This window comes from Silene latifolia, chromosome 7, assembly GCF_048544455.1.
Source record: "Silene latifolia isolate original U9 population chromosome 7, ASM4854445v1, whole genome shotgun sequence".
Classification (NCBI taxonomy): Eukaryota; Viridiplantae; Streptophyta; class Magnoliopsida; order Caryophyllales; family Caryophyllaceae; genus Silene; species Silene latifolia.
Genome location: NC_133532.1, coordinates 4,644,702 through 4,663,124, shown reverse-complemented (window position 1 = coordinate 4,663,124; position 18,423 = coordinate 4,644,702). Strand labels below are relative to the sequence as shown.

The 18,423-nt window shown below is 34.3% G+C and overlaps 2 protein-coding genes and 1 long non-coding RNA gene across 13 annotated transcripts; 1 reads left to right on the top strand and 2 right to left on the bottom strand.

The window, feature by feature from the left end:
- Window positions 1-1,877: 1,877 nt before the first annotated feature.
- Window positions 1,878-15,198, top strand: LOC141591461 (zinc finger BED domain-containing protein RICESLEEPER 2-like). Of its 11 annotated transcripts, XR_012520885.1 has the most exons (5): window positions 1,878-2,312; window positions 2,418-2,465; window positions 2,839-2,867; window positions 2,994-3,043; window positions 12,660-12,780. XR_012520885.1 is itself a non-coding variant. In XM_074411806.1 (2 exons), exon 1 carries the CDS (start codon window positions 13,658-13,660, stop codon window positions 14,657-14,659), a length of 1,002 nt encoding a protein of 333 aa, XP_074267907.1. In that variant the 5' UTR covers window positions 13,539-13,657; the 3' UTR covers window positions 14,660-14,793; window positions 14,931-15,198. The 11 variants fall into 11 exon arrangements, 1 of the variants encoding a protein (XP_074267907.1); XR_012520880.1 differs by lacking the exon at window positions 12,660-12,780 and adding an exon at window positions 14,931-15,198 and having other exon boundaries at window positions 2,418-2,867; XR_012520886.1 differs by lacking the exon at window positions 2,839-2,867 and having other exon boundaries at window positions 12,660-12,781.
- LOC141593164 (serine/threonine-protein kinase MPS1-like) lies at window positions 3,877-10,212 on the bottom strand. Its single transcript, XM_074414117.1, has 4 exons — window positions 10,132-10,212; window positions 9,459-9,595; window positions 5,498-5,603; window positions 3,877-4,004 (listed from the first exon to the last, which is right to left on the bottom strand). Exons 2-4 carry the CDS (start codon window positions 9,516-9,518, stop codon window positions 3,877-3,879), a joined length of 294 nt encoding a protein of 97 aa, XP_074270218.1. The 5' UTR covers window positions 9,519-9,595; window positions 10,132-10,212.
- LOC141591463 (uncharacterized) lies at window positions 11,261-17,882 on the bottom strand. Its single transcript, XR_012520890.1, has 3 exons — window positions 17,490-17,882; window positions 15,642-15,851; window positions 11,261-11,795 (listed from the first exon to the last, which is right to left on the bottom strand). It is a non-coding gene; the product is annotated as an uncharacterized LOC141591463 (long non-coding RNA).
- Between the last annotated feature and the right edge of the window lie 541 nt (window positions 17,883-18,423).

Here is an 18,423-nt window from a genome sequence, read left to right as displayed (position 1 = left end):
GTGATTTATAACTTTTAGCTAACTTATTTGAACTTGCATAAATTTATATATTTTAAGTGAAAAATATTAATTATAAATATGATAAAAATAAAGTTTGATCTTTAATTTCCTCAGAGATAAAAAAAATCAAATTTTATTTCCTTATAATATACTAATTAAAGGTCATGATGTAAAACAGAAAATTACACCACAATCTACTATTTCAATATGTCGATGATCAACACTCAAAGTAGCACATTTGTTATTTAAATAGTGTAAAAACTCTCAAAATGGTAAAAAAAATGTTCAATCTGTCGTTATCAAACAAAACCTAAGTTTACGCATTTTTTGTCATGTTCAACTTAATCTTAACGGGATGTATAAATGATGAAGTTTAGAAAGTAGCGGTTAGTTTTCTGTTAGTTAGATGGACTTTTCAAGAGAGAGATGAAAGCTTTACATTTTAGACCGTTTTATGTGTGAACCGAAGGGATTAAGTAGTGGGCTAAAAGTTGTTTCGAGTGGGAATGCGGTTGATTACGACGAGTTAGTTGACTAAAGTTTTTTCTTACTAGATCTAGAAAGAGGATAATAATTATGAGATAATAAAATTTGAAGAAAAAATGACAATAAAAATGAGATGAAGGTAGTTAGATTTATTTATGCAAAATGAAATAAATAGCAAAGTTCGTGTATATATATATAATATTCAAACTTATTTAGTTTACAAACAAAGTACCCAAACACTTTGTTTGAGTATCCGAACGGAGGTAGGGGAGGGGCGAGAAAAAGAATAGAAAGAAAAGGGAGAGAGATAAGAGGGAAGATCGCTTCTTAAAATTTTCTTTGTTGAAGGAGAAATAAATTGTCTTCGATAAGGTAGACGAGGATCCATATCAACTGGAGTAAAGAATGGTGTTTCATGGAGGTGAATGTGATTTATGACTTCTTAGATGTAAAACGTGATGAAAAAAGTAGTGATAGTAATAGTGGATTGGACGAGGTTGTTTCAAGTAGTAAGAACTAATCACAGTGGCTGATGTTTTATTTTGCGGGGAAATTAGTGGGGTGGAGGGAGGGTTATTTGTGGAGGGTGTTGAGTTTAACGAGGATAGTGATAATAAATAAGGTTTTTTATCAAAGAAAATATCGCTTGCATTATTAAAACATATAGGTAACATGAATAATAACAAGAAACCTCAAAAGATCATATTGATAAACTTAATCTTGACCCCATTAATCCAAATTAAAGTAAAATCTTAATTCTAACAACATTGTCGAGAGCAAGGGTTAGTTTTTATTGGATTGTGGATTTTTCTAGAACAAGGGTTTAGTTTTTCACTTGGTTGGATAAATTTGAGAGAAGTTTCGAAGACAAGGATCGATCTTTCAAGGGATGAGATTGTTTTAGATCATGTGTGTGAATAGGGAAGAAAAATAGGGATCTGCGTGAAAGATTTTGTTTCAAATGAGAAGATGGGGGCAAGAAGACTATTGTTATAGGGGGTGTCATGTTGCTCAACCATGTAGTATTGCGTTGGAATTTGGTTCACATTCAAAGACACGTCTATAGTTTGAACGGAGATATAACATTTAACTACCCTAAATGTTTTTACGTAACTACCATATAATTGTCCCACATCGAAAGATTAGTATAAGGTATGGTAATTATATGATTATAAATAAGAGTTAACCCAGTATATATTAATCTTTTATTTTTTTTGTAAGAGATATTTTAATAATATGTAAACCAATCATTAGACATAGAATGTAAACATTAAACCCTTATAACGTTTTTTTTCGCATTATAAATAAGTTTATTACCTGTGCCGCAACGCACTTTTACATTAACGGCATTCAAACTAGTATGAAATATATACAAATCCTATTATTGTTGGCGAGTTGATTTCCTGTTTCCCGAAAACAAAAGATAGGAAAAAAGATATTATCATTCACCAACCAAAGACAACCCTAAGACACCATCCACCGCCAACACCAACACCAACCAACACAAACAAAAGATAGTAATCTTGGCATTTAACTATATCAAAACCAATCTGAAACTAATCCTACAAACAACAAAGATAAGGGCATCGACACAACAAATCTGAAAATTGAAAAAACAGCACATCAAACAGGTTGTTGTCGGTGACGATGTGGGAGGAAGGAGGGCGGCATGAGGGAGGGTATTTCGGGTTGGCAGATCCGGCCTTTTTGGCAGATCCGGACGAGGACGAAGACCGGTTGGAGAGGAGGGAGGCTGTCGGGTTGTCGGATCACAAAAGTTGTTACCTTTATCAACAACAACGGTAATAATTCGATTGCTTCTGCAGGTTAGTGTCATCGGATCTATCTAACGTCTGTATTTGCCAAAATTAAATCCTTGTTTTTTTAATTATTATTTAGATTTCTGCATCATCGAATCTATCTATTTGCAGGTTTGAGTCATCGGATCTCTCGGTGGTTGTAGCAAAACTGCTTTATAGGTTCGTATTGATGCTTTCATTGTTTCGCCGACTCCAAAGATGTCAACTTTATCAATTGTATATCTAATCAGATGGTTTTCTATCACTAAAGTTGTTATCTTTATCGACAACGGAAACAATTCAAATGCTTTTATACAAATCTGGGTAGCTAATACTATCGATTTGTGTCAATTGAGATTTTATCACTCTCGAAAACTAGTCCCTTGCGTAAAAAAAGGATTTTTGCATCATTGGATTTTATAGAATTCAATTAAAATTTGCTTCTTTCAAACAATTTCCGTGTTAAATCAATTTTAGGATAAGAAAAAATCCAAGCTTTAATGCTCTTATACCCCATCTGATTTATCTTTTTTTTTTTTGTGCTGCCGATGAGGCTACTATTTGCCGGCTTGGATTCAATAGGTACCTTCTTTCCTTCACTTTCTAAGTTTTTTTTGTTAGAAGATTTTATTTTATTATGAATTTTATGCCGTGATTGAACCAATATGATAAAATTCCAATCCTTTTTATCTTGTTGCAAAATCTCAGGATGTGCGCGGATTTGCTCTGTTGCATCATGGGATCGTTCTATTTTGCAGGTATTCTCTCCACTTTCCACTTTGTCGAGTGAATTCAATTAAAGTTGTGATCTTTTTTACTTCTCTTATGTTTTTTTTTTTCTCCCCTAAGTCCATGTGCAATTTTTGTGTCCATGTGCAATTTTTGTTTTAAATCAATAGTGGTCTTCATTGTATGGTGCACAACCTATGATTCTTGCGTATTAAATCTGACATAATCGCTTCAACGTTACGTATTTCTAGAATTTTTGTATAGGGTTCTTTATTTTACTCTTCAATTTATTATCTCCATTAGTTATAGTTTTCATTCCCTCTTTGACTTTGGTGGTCGACGAACTCATTTTGACCATTAGTTTCTCCAAAGTTAAGTAAAGATATGGAGTACAACGCAAATGTTTTAGCAAAGATATTATCATATTATCAAACTATATCAAAATGTATCCATAATCAAAAAGTGGTGAATACAAATAGAAGCTCAAAGAGCAAAACCGCGTAGGGAAAAGCCGTTACCCAAGAAATGGTGGTTCAACATATCCGAAATAGGAAAGTTGAACACTTTTTGCGTGTCTAGAAAGACCCACACCATTTCCTCGGGAGCATCTACAAGTATCCATAAAAAATAACAAATATAAAATTGTAATAAATGTGTAATAATAAAACAAGGAAATACTAGTTCGATAAGTTGTCCAAAGTAGTGAGGATTTCTTTAATTGAGGGCCTTGATTGGGGGTCTTCTGCAACACAATCTTTTGTCAGCTTTCCTAGTTTCTCGACTTCGGTCCTGTTGTGTTTCTTCTTCAAGTTCCCATGGACGAATTGGCTATCTTTGATTGCGCAGACGTATTTCTGAATACTTATTGTTCCGCGTTTACGTCGTTTCGTACTTCAGAGTTGCGGCACAAAAGATGGATCAGAATCGACCCGAATGCATAGATGTCTCGTTGTGGACTAGCCTTCGTTTTCTCTCCTTGCTCTTGCTCACCTGTAATTAAATTAAAGTTATAATGTTAAATATTCTTCTGGAATGGGTTGAGTGTGTTTAGTCAAAAGATATGCTCGAGTTAGGGGTCAAGCTATTAAGATATTAAATTATACTAGAGGTCACAGGTTCAAATCCTTGAAGCCCCCAATATCTCACGAATGAGTTTTATGGAGGAGCCTGGGCACATTGAAGTGTGCACATTCAAGTGAGTGGGTGTATTAGGATATTGAAATATTGATTGGACCTAAACCATCACCCTAAGGTCTTAACGTTTTGGTTGAGATGTATCGTCTATCACAAACCTTATTTATTTACCACTATTAATGTAATATGAATACTTTCATATTTATTTGTTAACTTACTTATATCTGAAGAATTAATTTTAAATATTTAAATGACTTGCTAATTATTTTTGTAATTTAAAATATTAAAGTGAATTTTTTTATTATGATTCTGTGAAATACTCCTTCCGACTCTATATCTTTACGTTTTCCTTTTTGGTTGTTTCAACGTGTTCTTTACGTATTTATTTAGGTAACTTCTTTACCGATCTAATTAATAACCTACTCTTGTCCATAACCCCATCTACCATTACATTTCACTCTTCAACAAACACGACCATGTCGACATTGAAGACAGGAGAAACCAGACGAAAGGGTGGCGCCCGGTCTGGTGTGGTCTAACAGGTGTTAGTTGGTGTACAATTGTGGTTGTGGATGTGGTTGTTTCTCGTCGAGTTTGGCTGAGTTAGGCTCCATTACTGTAGGGTGGTCCATTGAAAAGCTAAGCGGTTGGGTTGGGTGGGTAAAGAACAAGGATGTCTACTGGTTGCGGAAGGGGTGATTGGGATTGGTAAAGGAAAGCGCAAAAAAGTAAAAAAGTAAAATGGCCTGCCATACATCGCAAAGAAATAAACGTAAAGAATTTGTTGAATCGTATATAGTATAGTATATACATATTAATTTTATAATATTTTAATAAATTATCTTCGACTTAATGGGTCACTCCACCCTAGTATTCGTTTCTCACCTTTAAAAAATGGGTCGAGACATTTCTAGGGTAAGCTTTATAAACATTTGTATTTATAAAAAAATAACTTTCGTGGATTCAAAATGCTTTGTTTGAGTGGTAATATGGAAAAAGGTAAAGTTTTAAAAGTTTATATTGGGTTCGGGTCAAATTGGCCGGACTCTGTCAGATATTATCTTACCTTAGAAAAAATGGGTCGAAAGTTGACGCTTCTAGTCGTTGTATGAAGAAAGGTAAAGTTTCAAAAGTTTATATTGGGTTCGGGTCAAATTGGCTGGACTCTGTCAGATCTTATCTTACCTTAAAAAAAATGGGTCGAAAGTTGACACTTCTAGGTAAGCATTATAAGCATTTGTATTAATAAAAAAATATTCGTGGATTCTAAATGCTTCATTTTGAGTGGTAGTAATGAAAAGGAATTTCATATTGAAATTTTGAATTTAAATAACAAACAACTAATTTACCTTCATTGCAGTATGCATCTGTCGCTATTGTCACATCTTCGCCGAAAGAACATGAGGCTCCAAAGTCGATGATCCTTACATTGTCCTCAATGATCGGATTGTCGTTCTTGTAAAAAGAAATAGAAAAAAAAGAAGATTTTGTTAGTTAATGATTTAAGTACAAAAAAGTGAAAAACTATATTAATTTTATTAATGATTCAAGTGGTACAAACCTTAGTATATTATTTTTAACATTTGTGGAAATGATCCGGAAGTTAAGAGGTCTTATTTGTTAAGTTAGTTAGAAATGAAGTCTAACTAAAAAATAACACAATATTGCACATTAGTATTTTTTCGTAATTAAGGCAAAATATCATTACATATGTTCACGAATCCAATAATATTAGTTGCAAATTATATATGGGGTGTAAATAACACATAAATGAACCTTGAAATCTTGTATATTGGGTGTAAATAACACAGAAACGAACCTTAATTCAACGATCGAATGAATTAATTACAAACAATGAAAGTACATGGGTGAATCCTTTTCTTCAAAATATAACACCAAAGTGTTTTGTGTGGTGAGGAGGGGATTTTCAGTAGTAGTTATGGGGTTATGGTGTTGGCTATGGATTACAAGGGCGAAAAATGACGTCAAATTTGCGGCAAACAATCGTGTTATGTTGCCTACGTGGGTGATGTTTATGGTCGTTGATGTTGATGATTGATGATTGATGGTGAGGGCTGGGTTTTGTTGAGTATTATGGTTTCCTTTTCAATTACTTGCATTTTCTAAACAATCGAAGAAGGTATTTCATTCCTTCCTTTTTTTCTCACCCTGTTGATACCATATTTTGTTTTACCCTTTTACTAATCAAATGCCGCTTTCGAGGATTTTTCTTTTAGCTTACTAGCATTCTCACGTATGGCTTTAAAAAAGGGAAAGATTGACATTGGTGATTAAGGAAAGATAATGGAATCAAGCATTAAAGGCGGGTATAAGAGCTACACAATTTATGAAACTAATAGATTACGTAATGTTTTACATAACTTAGCGGCATAATTGAGTTTGATAGAAAAGTCTAGGGTGTATTGGTGTAGAATTAGGGTACCACGTAAAAATCTAGGGGAGTAGATTGGAAAGATGCTCTTTATATGGGAAAGAAGAGAGCATCTTCACATAGGAAGTAGATGTAAATTCCAAAGAGGGGAAGACTCCTTTTCTTTCTTCACGTGACACTTAGCTCTTGCCCACTATTTCTTTTTATTTATTTCAGAAGTTAGATAGAGAGGAGAGAAGATATATTTGATTTAAGGAGCCTTGTTTTGATTGTTGTTTTACCGATTCTCAACTCTAATTTGGGTACCACGCTGTCTCCCTTGCCTTTCAGAAGTATATTTGTGGTGCCCAACTTCACACATTGTCAAAACACTTTGTTACTCATTTATATGTTTGATTTAGGAGTAACTAGGTCATTTTTTGAGGTTGAAGAAAACCTACGTCGAGGTATTTAACTCTTAATTGAGCATCCATTATGAGGTGATATTGCAAGAAAAATTCTTGGGTCCTCGTGGAGGACATTTAATGTGTCCTCCTCTAGCCAATAGGAGTTTTCATCTCAATTTAAAAGTTACAAATATGAAGGCAAATTTAAGTAAAATATTGGAAATGAAAGCTTCTATTGGCTACGGAGGACACATTAATTGTACTCCAGGAGGACCTAAGAATTTTTCATATTGCAAAAGACTATAATTTTGGGTCTAGTAGTGATTTGCTAGTGTGTCTCTAATCTCCCCACCTAATGTTCAAGACTTTGTGCGTCTTGTGTTTCTTTCTCTTTTTGGCATAACTTCCTATCACACTTGAAGTTTCAATCAAGTTTTAGCATTTTTTTTTTAAATTTCCCTTTTGGGATGTTTTTTTTATGCTCTTTTTTCCTTATTTAGTAGTCCCTCCATTGCTTTTTGATCTCCCCCTTTCTACTTTCTATATGGCACTCATTCTTGAATAATAATTTTATTTAAGTGAACATAATTTGTTTAATCGGCAAATCCAGTTATAAAACTTTCAATATTCCTCACTAGACACCCCCACCATTACACCCACCCACCGTTGGGTTGTTCAGCCACCCTCGACTCTTCATCCCTCAACCCCTCATACACTCGCCATATCTCAAAATTTTCAATGATAAATTGTTTAATGTTAATGTATGTGCAGATAAGATGTTTGATGATGTGTGAGCATGTTAATTTTGATCATAAGAGGCTTTTTGTTTTGCTGCCAATCATTCCCGTGAGTGTATGGGTGCTTGTTAACAACTTGTTTAGGATCAGATTTGCACGATTTGCATGTTAATTTTGATCATAATGCCAATCTCTACCGTAAATGAACAATTCTGCCCACCGCTAGTAATCTCTCAGTCATCCACAACCCAACTAACATTTCTAACTCACTACCCGGCTCTATCACTACAAACATCACCATGACAACCATCACCATGAGTTCCTCTACCGCCTTCATTGTAGTCCCTCAAGCTCTTGTCGTCATGAGTTGGCTGTCACCAGTCTATTATGGGAAATAGTTTGTGGCTATGTCTAGGTAGCACCAAAACGGACACGGGACACGTTATTTATTTTTAATAAATATATATTTCATAGTTATATATGTGTGATTTTATTTTTGAAAAAGTATATGATATTAAATTTAAATAAGTGATTGTAAAATTTGAGGTTAATTATAACTCATTCACATTTCCAAAACCAAAATCCAACTTATAATCAATCTATTTCGAAATCTCATTACTCGTCTAAAGAATATCATTTGCCCCAAATTCAACTTATTTCCCTACCAAATTCAACCGTATAACAATCCACTCTATTTACCTTAAATTCAACTTGATTTCGTTTGAAAGTGTACAAATACCATGGACACGTGCCCAAATAAAAGATGAAAGTTAGACACGCCTTTAGAGGTGTCCGACACATTTTGACGCGTGTCTGAATGGTGAGGTGTCCGACACGTGAAGGCCGATTAGGAGAAGTGTCCGTGCTATCTAGGGCTATGTTCGTTGCGGCATCTTCAATAGGAAAAAGGTTGTGGCAATTCACAACGTTTAGTGCAAATGGTAATTTAATATTTTAATTTAGTCTTTATAGCAAATGGTTTAATTGAGCTTTTGTTTTAAATTGCTACAAATACAGTTTTAGAGTTCATCATTGGTGATTTTCATGGTGTTTGCCCATGAAATTGAAAAATAGAAATATTGTTGGAAATTGTAAACCAAATACTATACATATGGAAGTTTTGGGTGCACATGGACTGCCGACATTGGTAGAGTTTCATGGTGATGTAAGTACGGTAGGCTGTAGGTGGTGATGGTTGGCGTGCAAGGTGCGGGGACTACTACTTGGGAGGGTAGAGTGTTGAGGGGAGGGGGGATATAAACGAGAATGTTTTTATTTTGTTCGAATTCTGTTTTAGGAACACAAGTTAAGGGGGAGTGTGTAATTACCTTGTTTACATGAGGATAAATAAATAAGGTAAAGTGGGAAGATCAATGTGAGATGGAGTATTAACTCTTCGATGATTCGCATGCCTGACCTATCAATCAATCTATCAATTTGTTAAAACTATAAACGATAGACATCCTTAAATCATCTTCTCCATTGCCGTAAGTTACCCAAATGTAACTTTGTTATATGCGGGTCGTATATACCCAAAATCGCTCTTTTTTTGTGTTTAATTCACCGAATGCGGTTCGTATATACTTTAATCGGTTTGGTTTCGGTTCACCTTAACATCATCGCGGGTCAAATACCCGAACTTTAAAGACCCATAAAGTATGCCAACGACCCGAAAGGCTTAAATAGAAGCCTAAATTTGTCTCTCATGCTCTCATTTGTCATCCCATAATTCTCAATCCCTTCCCTCACTCCTTAATTAGAATTATATTAATGTCAATGAATGTGGAAATCGAACCTTTGCGAGCATGATGTTTGCTGGTTTCAAGTCGCAGTGTGTGATTCTTGCGTCATGCATGTGGTTAATGCCTCTTGCTATTCCTCTTGCTATTTGAGTTGTTTCTTCCCATTTGAGCAGTTTTAGTTTTTCATTATCTGGTTAGAAATCACAAAAAAATATTAATTAGTGTGATTGTGTATCATATAATTTAAAAACTCCTATATTTTCTATTTTTCTCACGCGGTTTCTAAACCTAACATTGACGGACTATCTTTGTTTACGTATTTAAATTCGTAATTGCTCTCCCATGTACGTGTTTTACTCTTTCATATACTTTTTTTCCCATAATGTTTCCCTAACATGCTCTTTTTCTAAGAGAGTAAAAAAGTTTCTTTTTCCTCAAATTAATTAAACTCTCACCAAATCATCTATTATCGCACCTTAATTGTCATAATAAATAAGTGACAACTCTGATTTCACCAATTATCCATCAGGTTTTTTGTATCAAATTAATTAGATACAAATCCAAGTAGGGCTAATTTTTTGTAGCCTACAATTTTGTAGGTTACGAATAATGTTGCAACAAAACATAAATCCGATTCAAGAAAAAGAGTGGATAATTGGGTAGAATGTTTGAAGCGAGGAAGATGAAATGGGAGGAGTAAAATGAATGACTAAGATTTGTAATTACCATCAAGCACCTCCTTTAAACTCCATAAACAGTGCTCTAGCAATAGGTAAGAATATCTGTGATCTTCAAAGCTTCCCCAGAGTTTTATTATGTTTGTGTGAGGCTTGAGACTTCTAATGATTTTAGCTCGGCCAGAAAATATAATTAGCAAAATTAAAATAATTAAAATACATAGTTAACAAAATTAAAATAACTAAAATATATAGTTAGCAAAATTAGAATAATAAAAATGGTGAAAGATATGACTAATAATTTAGTAAGGTTACAAAGTAACCCAATGTTGTTACTAGTCCTAATAAGTTTAATGTAAGTTTAATGTAGGGGGGTTTAGACTTATGTCTTAAGTGCTTTATAGAAGTTCTTCTAGTATAAATAGCTCATATGTCGAAGCGTCGACAATTTCTTCCGCACCAATTTCATAGATGAAAAATACGATTTTGGGTGTATTAAGATGAAGTTTGTGCTCTAGAATAGATTTTATGGAACATAGGTTTATACTACCTAAATCTTCTAGACTAGATATATCAAACATATGTTATAATGCACCACCCCCCCAAAAAAAGAAAAATTAAAAAAATATTGAAGCGTGAGCAATTTCTTCCACACAAATTTTCATAGTTGAAAATTACGTGGGTGTATTAAGATGAAGTTTGGGTTCTAAGCTAGATATTATCAAACACGGGTTTAAAATACTTAGATTGACAGCTCGACAAAAAATTTTCACGAATCGTCAATGCATCTTCGGCAACACAAATATGGGAGACAATTAAGGGGGAGTTCTTCAGAGCTATTTAAATTATTAACTTAAAGGGGGAGTTCCAAGGCTCAGAAAGTGCTAATAAAATTCAAAACTTAAGCAGCATTTCCAGAAGAATAATAATGCAAGGAACAACGGGAGCATTCGATGCAAGCACACGCACTACAATGGATCCCAAATTCTCCCAGAACACCATAAACCCCTTCCTATGAATGCTACTTGACCAAAAGGTAAAAGACTTGTAGCTAATTTGTACGACAATAATGTCTTATTCCCATGGGTTTGAAGATCCATTTGAATCATGATATGTTACGGAAAATCTAGTTTATAGGTTCAATAATGCCCTTTATGGGTAGCTCCAACTTACTTTATTTGTGAAGAAACAAAATGAGAATTGATGATCCTTTCTCTATATATATGATATAACCAAAAACATTCTAGCTATGATCGTTGGATTTAATAGGAACATGAAAAAAGAATTTGAGATGACTAATTAGGCCTTAGTTTTTTCCTGGGTTTGGAAGTGAAGCAAGCATGGGAAGGTATCTTTATTTCACAAAAGAAATATGCACAAGCTATCATTAAGAGGTTTAAGATGGGTAATTGGAACTTGGAAGTCTTTTATATGCAAATAACGTGAAGTATTGCCAAATAAAGAGTATAGTACGATGTGGAGGTTGTAATTAATTGTAGAACAAATAAAATTGCAATAATGTATTACCTCATATTGATCCTTATAGTCACGGCTTACTCTTTTCACCGCCAAGCCTTCATCTTTGAAAGTCCAAATTTTTGCAAAGCCTCCACTCTTTGATGGTTTTGCATTTTTCACTCTTTGGATGATTTTTGTAATTTGCTCTTCCGTTAGATTCTTATCTTCTTCATCTTCAACATCAACAGTGGCCATCTGAAAAATGTACGTTGGGCAAGTATATGTGTCAGTTCACATTAATCCACATTAATAAAAATTAAAATTTTCAAAAAAAAAAGAAAAACACGTGGACTCCAAACCAAATATGCGTAAACCCAGTTACCCAACTCCAAACCCAACTCTTTTTCATTTTTCATTTGAGACCACCCTAATTCCTAAACCAAACGCAGCCTTCCTCTTCTCCTCTTCTTCTCTTCAAAATCTCTTCAAAATAACTCCAGATCTACCATTAATTCACTGGAATTTTCGAGCTCTTAACTACTAAGGTTTGTATATTCATCCTTTTATACATCATATTGATCTTTTTTTCGTCTTTAATCATATATTTTTACTGTTTTGATTGTGTATTGATTGTATAATTGATTCGGATTTTACTTTGTTTTTCATTGTTTCGGTCTCGATGATTTGTTTGTTTCGATTTTTATGTTTTAGTTTGATTGTATAATTGATTCGGATTTTACTTTGTTTTTCATTGTTAGGGTTTATAGATTTGCTGTTACTGTTTCCGATTTTTCAAATTCATGCATCCCCACTCCAATATTCCTTTTTATTTGCTTGATAGAGATTTGTAAATTGGAAGTGTTGACATGTCGATTTGCGCGACTTGAGGTTGAGGGCTAAAGCCACATCACGATTTTTATCTTAATGGTGTCTAACTCTTAACATAACCGCAACAACATTCATGTTTGTCACTTTCTTTGTGGTCTTGGCGTTCTTGATGGTGGTCTTCTTTTTTAGAAATAGTCTCAGAACTTATGGATTGGTTGATCAATTTATTGTAGATGTCATCGAGTTTAGCTCTTGCTTTATTATCATCTAAAGCTTCAAATTTTTTTGTAGATGTCATCGAGTTTTGATGAGAATGACGATAATGAAAGGTTGATCAATTTGGATGACAAAAGTGAAGAGGATGAGGTTCAAACTTCTCATCGTCGAGCTTCACTTGGTCTCGAAAGAATAACAAACCACCCGGACCTCCTAAAGTTCCAAGTACAAAGTCAAAGTGAGTCTTCTTCTCATAAAAGAAAAATGCCTCGAAGTTTGGTGTCATTATAGTAAACCGACGACCCTAATTTTGCTAAGTGCAATTCTTCGTAATCGTAACTTTGCGTCCTCTTCCAAAAATGGGACAAGTAATTTAAGTGGTCATCTTGTTAGATGTCCAAAAGCGCCAGCTAATGTGGATAAGAGACAAAAGTTGATCAATATTGAGACGACCACTATTATTAATGATGATGGTTCCGCTGAAACTATCAGTGTTCCAAAAGTATGGACTTTTAATCACGAAATTGCTAGGAGATCACTTGCTAGGATGGTAATTGTTGATGAATTGCCTTTTATGTGTGTTGAAAAAGACGGATTTAAAGGTTTTTGTAAAGACATGAACCCTCAATTTATTATTCCTTCACGATTCACATTGGCTAGAGATTGTTATGCTCTATTTATTGAAGGAAGAAAAAAATTGTATGATTTCTTTGGTCGACTCTCTTCTCGGGTATGTCTCACCACAGATGCTTGGACATCGGGTCAAAATTTAGCCTATATGTGTCTCACTGCTCATTTTATTGATGATAATTGGGTTTTGCATAAAAGAATCATCAACTTTTGTCAACTTTCTCCGTCATTCGGGTAAGATAATTGGTAAAACTGTTGAGAAATGCTTGAGTGAATGGAACTTAAAGAACATTTTGACAAATCACGATCGATAATGCTAGCTCCAACGATGTTGCGATTGATTATTTGAGGAGAAAATTTAATAACTCAGAATGTGATGTTATGGGTGGGAAATATTTACACATGAGGTGTGCGGCTCATATTCTAAATCAAGGTTGTTAAAGATGGCTTGCATGATCTTGAGAATGCAATTATTAAAATCCGTACTCTGTAAATATGTGAAAGCTTCACCCGCTAGAAAGGAAAAATTTCAAGCTTGTATTGTGGAAGAGAAAATAGAGTGTAAGAGTCTTGTATGTTTGGATGTTGAAACTAGATGGAACTCCACTTACTTAATGCTTGATATTGCGATAAAATTTAAGAAGGCTTTTGGGTGTTTGCTTGTAAAAGATTCTAATCTTCAAAAGGAAATGAAGAAGGTTGGTGACTACCTTACAATTGATGAGTGGAAACAAGTGTCTTACTTTTTGCCTTTCTTGAAAATTTTCTATGATGCAACATTAAAGCTGTCCGGTAGTCGTTATGTTACTAGTAATTATTATGTGGAGATTATATTTGGGGTTGGTGAAGTGATTTCTCAACATCTTAGTCACAAGGATGAAGGAGTTCGGAATATGGCTTCTAAAATGAAGTTGAAGTATGACAAGTATTGGGGTAAGATTGAGAATCTCAATTTGCTTTTGTTTGTCTCTCTTATTCTCGATCCAAGATATAAAATGACTTATGTGGAATGGATGGTTAAAACCATATATGGTAATGATAAAGGCCGTCTTCTCGCCATGAATATTACATACTTCTTTGAGACTTTCTTTGATTTTTATGCTTCCTCTATTCCTAAAACTTCAAACAGTGCATCTAGTTCTTCCACCACTACTAATATATTCCCCCAAACTAATAATCAAGATGATACATTTAACTTTGGTGCTCTCTTGGGGAACAAATTTGAAATGGAAATGGGTGGGGCAGAGAATGAGAGTAAAAGTGAATGGGAGAAGTATTTGACTGATGATAGGGAAAGTAGGCACTCTACTCTTAATATTTTGCAATGGTGGAAGGATAACCAAAAACGATACCCTATACTTGCTAAAATGGCTCGGGATGTGCTAGCCATTCCCGTTTCTACGGTGGCATCAGAGTCCGCTTTTACACGGAGGTCGGGTTCTTGATTCGTTTCGTACTTGTTTGAACCCTAGAATGGTGGAAGCTCTTATATGTGCCCAAGATTGGCTTCGTACCTCCCATACTCCAATGATTATTGAAGAGATCTTATTTGCGATGGAGAATATTGAAGAAGACAAAGGCAAGTTCGTTTTTTATATTTCAATTGCTAACTCATTGTTTTGTAGTTGTTTTTTTACATTTCAATTGTTAACTCATTATTGTGTTGTGTTAATATGAATATCTAATTTTTGCTTTCGTTTTCCTTAAAAATTGTAGATATGGCGGATTTTGTGTTACAACAACCTCTTATGGTTATTGATGAGACGGATGGTTGATGTCTTCTTCGAAGATGCAAGTTTTTTATTTTGTTTTGGAGTTCTAGATTATGGACAATTTGTTATGTAATTTGTTACCTTTCAAGTTAATTTGTATGTGTTTTACTTTATTTGTATTTTAGGACTTCTTTATGTATAAAGACTTATTTTAAAGTTGTATGCATGAACTTTGAACATTTATTATGGAAAACTTAGGTTTTTCAAAACAAGTCAGGGGTTTCCGGATTCGGTTTCAATTCTCAAAAAAAACCGGTTTACCGAATTAATTCGGTTCGGATTCAGTGCAAGAAAATGACAACTTTTAAAACCGGTTAACCGCTCCGAATTGCAAAACCGGTGCGGTTAACCGCTTTTGCTCAGCCCTACTCATCATGTTTATCTTATATCATTAATTGTATTTCTTTCTTCTTCTTGTTAAGCCTTTGGAATTGCCAAGAAGTACTTGAACATATATATTCTCCAAACTCTTGCATTCTTATTCTATGTTTTTCAATGTAACTAATTGTTGATAGAATAAACACAAATAAGGAAAATATTAACTCGACACTTTCTAAGGTTTATTCTTTCAATTCTTTTTGACAATTATTTTGTTTAATTTAGTTACTATATATATGCAAAAATATTTAGTTAAAATGTAGGATGAGACACGTACCTTTTCGGGCTCGGAAAAATGTGAGGCTCCTAATATTTGTTACCTGTAAAAAAAGGAAAAACAAACTAGCAACAAACAGTTATCAACGGAGAATAAAACAAGATAAACAAAAAAATTATGTTATCAAGGGAGAATAAAACGAGTTAAACAGAAAGATTATAAAGAGTGAGGGTGTAGTCGTAGTATGTAGTATGTTGTTGTTCCTGTATCCTGCAAAAAAAGTTTGAATATAATTGGTGAGATTTACTACAAAACTATTTAAAATGCATATGTAAAATCATCAAATTACTACACAATTTTTTTGTTGTGTATTCGTCTCGACCTAATTTTACCAATGAGACTCCTTCAGAACTCGTTAATTTCAGGTCATGTCAGTAACATATTTTCAAGTCTTTCAACGTTTGGAAAGCGTAGATATATTAACGAGTGATGAGAATAATTCGGGTTAATTTAAGAATTAGGTTATTCAGTTTTGTGATAATAAGCTCAACTCAAACTGACTCACTCGTGTGTGTCAACCCTTTAAAATAAATGGGTTGTTAAAGCATTCGCAAAGGCAATCGATTGCCTCACTATATACCTTCTCTTTTCTCATATCGGGCTCCCCTTTGTTACATCAACCTTCTCATCATTTGGGAATCTTACTTTTAGGGGAGGTCTCCCAAAAAATATAGGTCACTTTTTGTGTTTATTTGGAGAGTTTCCCAAGAAGTTGTGAGCTAGGTTGCACGAAAACGGACACGGGGATACGGCACTTGGAAATTTTTAGGACACGGACACGGCAAAAAAAAATCAATATACATATTAAAATAAAGGGAATTTGATGAACATTATGACCAACATCTAAACTTTGGTCAATTGAAGGCTACAAACTCGTAAAATAACAACACAAATATTATTGTCTTATACATCAAAATCAAACATGTCTTACAAATTACAAAGATCCAAATTACAAACCCAAATTTAAATAAACATTCAAGTCTTACAAAAATAAATAAATATTCCAAATTACAAACCAAAGTTCAAATCTTACAACACCATCAAACATCATTACCCAAAGCATTATCATCAAACTCACCAATTTCATCATCACCAAAGAACATTATTTCCATGTCGGGTTCATCAAGAGAAAGGTTCACTACTACAAAAACTACTTGTGGCGACGCTCGACTTGCGGCGCTCTTATAGAAAGTACTGAGTTTGGACAAATAACGCTTAAAAATGAGGCGCTTTCAAGTAGCGTTCCAAAATAGCGCCTCACATATCCTTACATGACGCGGGATTACAAAAGTTAAAACCAAAACTTTGGCGCTTTCTATGTGTTTTATTCACCGCCAATATACTCCACTAAGCAACCCTTAAAATAATAAAACTAAAACCCCCTTTCCTCTTCTTGAATTTGGGAGAGGAAAACAATATGAAGACGCAACACTCAAATTGAAGCTCGGGAATCTTTAAAAGTCCTTACTTTCAGGTCATCTCAAACAACAACTCGCGAAGATCATACGAACAACCCACAATTCCCCCATCACTAACCCAAAACTATACTAATTTCTGCTACAAAAATCCTCGATCAACAACTGTTTTGACAAGGGATACATAAAAAAAAAAAATAATAAATAAATTCCGCAATCATATATTCCAAGGATCAACAATCACATCAAATATCAAATAAAATCATAATCTAAGGAAACGCGCGATCACCGACAAAATTCGAAGGATCAATTGCAACGCACATATACATCTAAATAAACAACAAAATAGCGAACAAAAATCAATCAATTGTAAGATAATTACAAGAATTAACGAAAAGTAAAGGAAATTGAGATCAAAAAGAGAGAAACTTACTACTCGGGATTCATGGCGGAGGTATGAGATCGATCAAAAAGAGAGGGGAGTTCGCCGGTTGACGGAATTCTCCGGCGAAATTGTTGTAGGAATTTACGAGATCACCGACGAAGAGAGAGAGAGAAGGGTAGTGATATATCCGCGGCGGGCGGCGGGCGGCGGGCGGCGGGCGGCGGAGTCGACGGTGAGGTGTTGAGTGTGATATTTACCTTTCCCTTTGTGTGTGTGTGTAAACTGGAGTATTGAGATGGCGGTTCTAGAGTTATTATATATAGGGTAGTGATATATCCGCGGGGAAAATGTACACTTCCACGGGGTTTGTTGCGTGTAAGCCACCACTGCCCTTATTCTTCTTTTGACTTTTAATTACCTAGTTTCTTACTTTTACTATGGGGTCCACTATTGTAGTATTTAAAGGACAAATATTTTTACTTGTGTTGTTTTCCTGGTATAATCTTATCTATATTAATACAAAAGACAATACTCAATTCGGTCTCGGTACCACGTCATTAATGCAGTTTTTTTTTTAACTCGTTTTAACCCGACATCATTTTCTCAGATATGAGATATGTCCACTTACAAAATCTTAAAAGTAGAAATGGTCACTAACTAGTGTAACTTAGATCAAGTGGAGACATTTTCCTATTGAAAATTGTACGAAAATAAGGACAAGCCTTTATACGAAACAAAAGTGATCGAATTGTTGTGTTCACTAACTACCCACTGTCGTACATCGTACCTACGACTACTAAAATTCCGAAATATGTCCATGTCCCAAATTCTAAGTCCTATGTCAATGGTTGACTTCATAAAATTGTAATAGTATGTGTGTTGTATATGTGCATCTTGATTAAATGATTAGTCTTTACTAATCTAATATTACCCATATTATACATCCAATTAAAGGGTGCTTTCCCTTTTAAAGCAACTCAAA